Source organism: Apaloderma vittatum, unplaced genomic scaffold, assembly GCF_000703405.1.
Source record: "Apaloderma vittatum isolate BGI_N311 unplaced genomic scaffold, ASM70340v1 scaffold8828, whole genome shotgun sequence".
In the NCBI taxonomy this organism is placed as follows: domain Eukaryota; kingdom Metazoa; phylum Chordata; class Aves; order Trogoniformes; family Trogonidae; genus Apaloderma; species Apaloderma vittatum.
In genome coordinates this window covers 9712-18258 of record NW_009730186.1, presented here as the reverse complement: position 1 = coordinate 18258, position 8547 = coordinate 9712, and the positions used below count along the sequence as shown (strand labels likewise).

Sequence of the window (8547 nt, the reverse complement as noted above, 5' to 3'; positions counted from 1 at the left end):
TCCCTCCTGAAGCCGGGGCAGCCTTTACAACCCCAAGAGCTCAGCTTCATCGTATCCCTGCTGCAGATGAAGTTCTAGAGCTTGGATTTGCCCTCACTGCACCTTTGAAAAATGGGCTGAAGGTCTACTTAAGGAGCAGCTCTCGATAGCGCTTAGCAGTGCTTCGCTCTTTCTCTTCAACGCGTGTAAAGATGTTCTACGTGAAGCTCCCACTAGTGTCGAAAAAATTGGATGCAGTTACGCCGCAGTGAGCTTTAGTGTTAACTGAGCTTTAGTATTAACTGAGCTTTAGTGTTAACTGAGCTTTACTAATTGTGGAGGGCCCTGTGTTGGAGAAGGTGTGAAGATATCCACTCTAGCCTTAACGAAAAAGGTTTAAAGTTAAGGTACGTTAAGGTGTTGGGCTGTCAGGAGGAACAGAGTGTGCCCAGGTCTCCTGGTTCAACTGATGGACACCAACTTAGGTCGTACAGGTAAAAATCCTGTGATTGTGTGGATTAAACTGTCAATGTGCATGAGCTGAAGTTAAGATTAATGACTTGTTGTGCTTTGATATCGTTCTGGTTATGGACATTAAGGAGCCAGCTTATTGAATCTTACTTAGAGGTAGAGCTATATCTTGAAAGCAAGGAAGCCAACATATATTTTCCTTACAGATGCTGAATTCTGATGTGGCAGTAACGCTTGCTCCCCTGAAAATCGTGATGGTTGTTGTGACTTTTTATTAAGAGGGTGCTTTTTAATTTTTTCTTACAGGCGACGATTGGCATTGACTTCTTATCGAAAACCATGTATTTGGAGGATCGAACAGTGAGTAAGATTTTTGTTGCGCTTCTCTGTGCGCGGTGGGAATTGAGGATCAGCATCTGTCGTAACTGTGCAGCCCGTGGTTCTGAGATCCCTTGGAAGCACAGGCTGAGCCTTCATCTACCAGCTGCTTCCAGAGTGTTCTCTGCAGGCACTTCCCTTCTCTCGTTGGGAAAATGGGAAATCGCTGTTCGGTTCCTCTGTGGAGGGCTCAGGAGTTGCCATTTTACAAGCGGCAGAAGATGCTAGGGCATCATCCTCTTGGAAGAAAGAGATGATTATGGGTAGTTAGAGGGGTGCACAGTGGTGGGAATTTGGAGAAGAGGACTGTGCTTAACCCCTTAGGTTTTGGATGTCACAAGAGAGAAAGATAAAACACAGCTTGCCAAATGTTGCTAGTTAATAGCTGGCTTGATACTCTGAATATTGCAAGGTTGCCTTCGGTAGTAATCCACAGATGCTACTTGTTTCTTAGCTCGGTGCAGCTCTAGTTCCCGAAATGAAATCGCTCCTCTGTGGCAGCACGCCTGTGGTTTCAAATGAGCTCAGATTCTTAATTAAGAAATTCAACCGTTGAGCTATTTGCAGAAGCAAATTGTGCAGTGCTGCGTAAGCCCGTGGCGTTGTGTAAACCCCCAGTAACGGTGATCGCATTGGAAGCGCTCGAGCGATGAGATGTTCGTTCCGTAGCCGAAGCGGCCCTTGCGCATCTCGCCAGACGCGTTGCTTTTAGTCTGTCTTGCCTTTTCTTTCAGAACCTCCGTGATAAGAGACGCTCGACCTCGTCTGTGTTCCGTTGCAGTGTGGCTAAGGCTTAAATACGGAGCAATAACTAGCGTTCTCTCCTCTTTGAAAAACTCCCCTTAGTAGCTTTCCCAGCGCTTTGACAGCAGCTTGTCCTTGTGAAGGCGCGAGGCCGGGTTCCTCCAGGCTGCTGGAGGGTTCTGGGTGCAAGCCCCGAGGGAAGGATAGCAGCAGAGCGTGAAAAACTTGCCGTAGGTAGAACCGCAGGTGAACATTTGCCTTAGTTTTCTTGTTAGTCCCCTCAGCTTGAAGGCTGAGCAATTTTAATTCTCCCCTTTTGGAAGGGAAGGTGTGTTTTTTAAAAAAAAAGCCGAGCTAGGCACACGTATACCGGTTTGGCTGCTGCTGGTGCTTGGGAGAGATCACTGCGAAGGAGACGCTGTGCTGCTGCTCCCAGTCGCCAGTCGTCTCCTGCATGAGTTTCTGATTTTTTTTTTATTTTTTTTCAAACAATTTATTTACTCTCTTATTTTTAGTGGCAGTTTGGCTTTTTTAATTTTCTCCCGCCCACAGATCAGGTTGCAGCTGTGGGATACTGCGGGTCAGGAACGTTTCCGTAGCCTCATTCCCAGTTACATCCGTGACTCTGCTGCTGCTGTAGTAGTTTACGATATCACAAGTAGGTATATTTGCGCTGGGTTTGACCTCTTTTCTTATTTTTCTTGCTTGTTTGACTGATTTTGTTAGGTACGATTGCAATTGTGGGACACAGCAGGTCAAGAACGGTTCAGGAGCTTGATTCCTAGCTACATTCGTGACTCCACTGTTGCAGTTGTTGTTTATGATATCACAAGTGAGTGGGGGGAATTCTGCATTTCTAATACTCTGCCCCTTTCATCCTTTAGCCTAGCTTTGCATGTCCTGTCACAGTCATCTTGCTTGTTCTTCATTCTGGCATGGAAAAAATAAAATTGTGTTCTTCTACTGTAGTCAAGTTCGAAGCTGGCCATCTGATCGCTGCTGTTGTGATGTACAAACTGTCTTAAAGTGACATCGTTTTGTAACCCTTTCCTCTTGCATTCTCCTGAAGCCTTGAGTCCTGGCTGGTCTTGTTGCACTTTACCCTCTTTCATCTGCTTTTTTAAAATTTTTTTTTCTTTTTGTTTGGAATATCACCTGTGACTTTTGGTCTCAAACACCTGAATCATGTTCGTAGGTGTCCGAATTCTTCAGTTAAGAGACTGTGCACTGGTAGCTGTAGCTTGCCTGATTCCATTTACCCTCCATCCCGCCCTCACCCCCCCAAAAAATATAAAAATCTGAGCATGGTCTGGGGGGAAAGTGCATTAACATCACATTTTCATCTGAATCCGTCACTTTCACATTTTTGCAATATGTAAAACTCACCACTGAGCCCTTATCCTTTAACAATTGCTCTTTCATTTCTTACTAAGGTATGTACATTTTTTGTGAACTAAAATGTTAGCGCTTCTCCAACCCTTCTCCTTCTGTCCCTCCCCTCGGTCCAGAGACCCCTGACTTACTAGCTTTCTGCATTTACTAAGCACAGAAATTTTGGGTTAGGAGGACTAAACTTTGAGCTGCTTTCAGTTCTAAACCAGAAGTGACTGAGAGCAATCTCCTAATTCGATACAAATGCAAGAGTGCTCGTCCTTTGATTTATAAATACTGGAAGATAAGAGGAGGAATACAGGCTTTACCTAGAAAAGCTTTGATTGTTCAAAATCGCTAAAATTACAGGTTAGCTGTGAACTTCGAATTTGATTTTTTTAACTGACTTAGCAAATTCAATATTGCCAAGCGGTAAAGAGAATTAAGACACTGGCAGGTGATCAAGTCTTGACTGCCCAGCGTACGATTTATTACTATGCAGTAGAAGCCGTTAAAAAAAATCAATACATGTCAAGAAACGCTGCAGAGTCCCGTCCCTCCCCTTTTTTTAAGTGCTGAAAACTACTTTGGCGACTCAGATGTTCTTTGTGTGACGGACTGGCAAACACAGAGCTCCAGTGGCTTCTGTAAAACTCGTTTTTCCTTAGGGGATGCAATCCTTTAAACAACATCCTGTCTCGTTAGATCAGGATGGCTTCCTGAAATTCTCACCTTGCAGCTTTTGAGAACGTACTATTAAGAAAAAAGGTCTAGGACTAGGTTAAATTTATATTTTGGGTTCTGTGCTAACGATTAGGAGTTACTAGTGCATCAGAAAAGCCCTGAACCTGTCAAGGAAAACCCGATGAAGCTGTACAAAGCGTGTGGCTGGGATTAAGTACTTTTAAGAAGCACCGAAGCTCTAGGAACGTCTCGCTGTAATTGTGCGAGTCGTGATATCGCATGAACCCCCGTTGGCTGTGTTCAATATTTTATGCCATCCCCAAAACCAATATAATAAAAGGGGGAAACAGGTCTAAAGCACAGTGATAAGACTTCTCATTTTAGACACTGTCAGCACCCAGTTACGGACCAACTCGGTTCACTCCCTGGCTTCGACTTGGCCTGTAACGAAGCGTTAGTCCACTTTAATGCCAAAAAAATTTTCATCTGCTTCACTGTGGGAGGCTCAGGGTTCCACTCGCTGATTCTTCATCACCCTGTTATGCCGATTGCAGAGAATACGAAGCTTTTATTTGAGATTTGCAGCTGTATTTGCCAGCGATCCCTGAAGAATACCTGCGGTGATAATGCTCTCCGCTGTTCTCTGTTAGATGTAAACTCGTTCCAGCAAACAACGAAATGGATCGATGATGTCAGAACGGAAAGGGGCAGCGATGTCATCATTATGCTGGTGGGAAATAAAACAGACCTAGCAGATAAGAGGTACGGAGGAAAAACTTACCTTTCTTAATCTGCTCCTGTTTTCTCCTAAACAACTGTTTTAAAGTCAACACTTGATTTTGTTTGGAGTTTTTTTTTATTTGGTTGGTTATTTTGTGGTTTGTTTTTTATTTTCCAAAATGCTCAAGCTTGTCTTTATGCTGTGACTAGAGAAATCTCCATTTCTTTCGTTTGTCGAAGCAGAAATTTCCAGCGCGCTGCTGTGAATGAGTTGAGAAATTGTCACCAATTTGTTCAGATGTCAGGAGAGAACGGAGTGTTAACTGCAACCTCCTATCAGTGAACGAATAAGCTGCACATGAATATTTGCCATTATTTAATAGGGTTGTTCAGATAAAAAAAGAGAGGTGCAAGCAATCCTCCCTTTTAAGACCCTTCAGAGATTTTCCTAAATTGGCAAACTTAGATATTTTTATTAGAAGTTCTGCGTCTCCAGCTTCTGCTGCATTGTGCTCTCTGTTTATATTTTTAACAAAGGTAAAAGTCACAGAAGTAAAACAAAAACGTGAGAGGGAAGTGCTCTGGGTTTGCTCGAAATCCCTGTTTCCTCAGAACAGCTTCACTTGCGACCCTTAATTCAGATTTATAACTTTGTGTTAAGAATTGCTTACACATACGTACACATGCCCCTCAGATACCTCATGATTTTTGTTTGGCATCTCTCGAACCCAAATTTTCTCCGGGTTTGACGTGTAGCAGAGTGCTTCAAGTCTGGGATACCGAGCCAGGGGAAAAAAAAGGGGCAAAATTCATGGTTAAACTCGCTCCTTTGTTAAACGAGTTTTGTAGGCTGTGATTATTATCAGGTATTAAAACCTATCGATTGCTAATTGTTCAGACATAAAAGCGGCACTTTTTTATTACATAGCATTTTTATTAAACGCTTTCAGAACTGTGATGAAGCAGCCATCTCCTTGGCTTGAAGACAAAAATCTAAATTTTCAAAGTGTCTATTTTGGTTTTTTGGGGTTTTTTTTATCCCTAATTCTGTGTTTTCTTCCCCAGACAAGTGTCCATTGAGGAAGGAGAAAGAAAAGCCAAAGAGCTGAATGTAATGTTCATTGAAACTAGCGCAAAAGCAGGATACAATGTAAAACAGGTGAGTGACCTGGTGGCCACAACCAGCCCTAAGACTACTTCTGTTAAAGCACTGGCGTGGGAGCAGGACTTCCCTGGACATTGGGAAACTTCTGCAGTGGGTGGCAGAGGGACATTTGTTGTCCACACACAGCAACCAGCATCTCCGAGTTGAATTTGTTGGCCGAGGTTCAGAAGGACCCTTGACCTCGCAACAAATGACTTGAAACTTCTTTCCCCTCAGAAAAGACAAATTATTAAAGGAATCGTATCTTCCTGGTTTCTTGGTCATCCAGATTTGGTGTTAGATTGAAAGGGGTTTTGGCGTGAGCCAAAAAGTTGGGGATACACAGGCCTGTTTCTGGTATTGATTCCGTGGGCAAACCACTCGAGGAGGAGGACGGTGGCTTAAAACGCTTCTACTGGCCGGTGCGACAGTGGAAACTGATGTTCCCGCTCCGTCGGAAAGCGCTGGAAGCGTGAACAAACATTCTTGGAGAGCTGCATTGCTTTTGAATCAGGGGAAAGCGGTGAAACGCCTCCTGAGCTGATGCAACAGCAACGACGTTCGGTTTTGTGTTGGGAGATGAGCTACAGCTCTAAATTCCAACCCGCTAGATGAAATTTCAGCACTCGCGTTAAAAAAGATAAATCACTTGGCAAAGCGCGAACTGGTGGCGCTGCGGAACGGATCTGGTGTTTACATGAAAGAAATTTTGTTTGAGCTTATTAGTTCTGTAAGCAAATATGCTTCCTGGCAGATCCTGGCTAGAGAGCTGGAGCTGTACGTCCCCACTGCCTTGGTGCAGAGCGGGATACTGCTTCCTCAGCGAGCCAGCTATTTCTCACCCGGAGTCAGCGTTTGGCACCTGGGCTTAGGGCAGAAGGAAATGCAGCAGCACAAGATGGAGAAAATGTTCATTCTTGGCTGTCTCCACGCACGCACACCCCTATGTGTATGTTTAGAGACACCTGTGTGCTTTATATGTGTAGTTACGTGGATAGTTCACGGACAGAATCGTATCAGGAGTTGCTGAAACAGGGCTATAAATTACTTTGGGCGGTCTAGATGGGGACAAAGGGTCTGTTATTAAAATGTCTCTTCGTTATTAGTGGCAAAATGACTCCCTGTATAATGGACTAATTAGACGTGTTGACTTCGCGCCGCGTTTCAGCGCGTTAGCGAGCGTTAAAGAGTTCGGTTCCAGGGCCCCCCAATTATCCTGCCACAACACAGAGGCTGGCTTGTCACTAAAGCTTGGGTTCTGTGCTGGAGTCCCTAATGCTTGCTTCGAGTAGGGGGTGTCCACTTAAGAACAGCCACCTCGCGGAGAGGAATGATGATGATGATGATGATGATGATGAAGCTGCGTGTTCTTTTTTTCCTTAAGGGCGTTGCCGTGCAGCTGCCACGTTTCCAGAAGTCCGTGCCCAAGCCTCTAAGGTAGCTCGTGGCTTTCTGGGCCAGCTGGAGCCCTGATGATTTGAGATGCGAGTCGGAAAATCCCGTACGGGTTGCCCGTAGTCTGTTTTTTTGGCGTAAGATCCTGCCGTTTAATAAAACATGGGCTTTGTGGAGCTGCCGCGGCCTTCGTCGTTAAGGACAGGAGCTCCATTGAGTACGTTATGAAGGAACAAAACTTTGCCTTTCTGCGTTTTATGCCAAAAGCCTTTCAGGGATTGTACTAATGAGGCTGTGGGAGCGTGAAGCCATTTCTGTAGCTGTAGCCTCACTCGCACACCCTCTAGAGAAGATTCGTCGTTGTGTAACGGAGACGCAGGCAAACCATGTGTGTGCCTTGAATTGCCAGGTTGCGCGCTGTAAAGAGTAGTGCTGTGAAGAAATAGATTTGGTAATTGCGCTCCAGAAAAAAGAAGAAAAAAAAAAAAAAGAAAAAAATGAAGTGGTGATGGTAGGAACCTGGGGGACTAGTTCCCTCAGCATTAAATGGAAAGATTTGCTGTTCCGAGATGTAATTCTCGTGCTTCGCTAACAGAGCTAAAAATCTTGGGGCTGTTACGTCTCACTGCATCCTCGCTCGAGTGGGTCCTTCATATAGCGTGAAGCCTTGTCAGAGTTGGACAGGAGGGCACATTTCAAGTGACTTCGTTCTCTGTATAAAATATCAAAACAAAAGACATGACTGGTTATTCAGAAAGAGCTAAAGAATGGATTTTTCGTTGAGTTTTGATCCTTGCGTTGCAGGCACGGACTGGGATTTTCAGGAACTTCAAAGCTATTCTGTACTGCAGAATATTTGAAACTCATTTTTTATTTAATAAGTGGTTGTTCAAACAATTTTAAAAGGGTAAGACTTTTAATACCACTGGTTTTCTAGTTCTCTGTTTCTCTGTTGGGTGGTATGAAATTCATTTTACTAACCTGCCAATAAATTCTTCCCCAGCACAGTGGGAAAGCACGTGGGTGCAACTGCAGGATGGATACCCTTCCCATAACCTGCATAAAAATCTTTCTGAATACAAATTTGACCTTCTCGTAACTGATAACTTCTACCTATAATACACTGAGTCTGCAGAACAATTACCGTCCCAGCTCATTTTCATACAAGATTCTTAATTCAAGTGTCAAATTATTTTAGACATAAAAGTCCCTAGTTTGACTGCGCATAATGAAACACATTGATGTAAAAATTAAGATCACCTGGTGCTGGATATTAAATATTTATGTAAAGGTGAATCTAGTTGACGAGCCATTTGTTTGTCCTCTAGAATATAGGTTCAGATTTAGCAATTACCATGCGGCTCTGGTAGGGCTGAAATGCGTTGACTTGGGGACACCAAGTGTTTTACTTTGGGTTTTTACCCACATAAAACTCTGACTTACTGGTATTAAAAACTTTTCAGGCAACCCATGCTTCACTTGGCAGCCTGTCTGGGCAGTCTGGAAAAGCTGACAAAATGCTTTTTCCTTGCTGTCCTCTCTTCCTAGATTTAAATCCTGGGCCCTGGGTTAAAAGGTAGAAGTTGAATTTCTTGTGCTGCTTGGGGAAGGTAATGGCTAAAACTTTTTCACCTCCTCGGCCGTCTTATTTGCTCACTAGC

General features: G+C 43.9%; 1 protein-coding gene across 1 annotated transcript in view; it reads left to right on the top strand.

Moving 5' to 3' along the window:
- Nucleotides 1-8547, top strand: part of LOC104277905 (ras-related protein Rab-6A-like) — a 19249-nt gene that overhangs the window by 4141 nt on the left and 6561 nt on the right. Inside the window, exons 2-5 of the mRNA XM_009874702.1 lie at nucleotides 757-810; nucleotides 2125-2230; nucleotides 4278-4389; nucleotides 5413-5506. Of these exons, the coding sequence (XP_009873004.1) occupies nucleotides 757-810; nucleotides 2125-2230; nucleotides 4278-4389; nucleotides 5413-5506 (366 nt within the window). The remainder of the gene's footprint in view (nucleotides 1-756; nucleotides 811-2124; nucleotides 2231-4277; nucleotides 4390-5412; nucleotides 5507-8547) is intronic.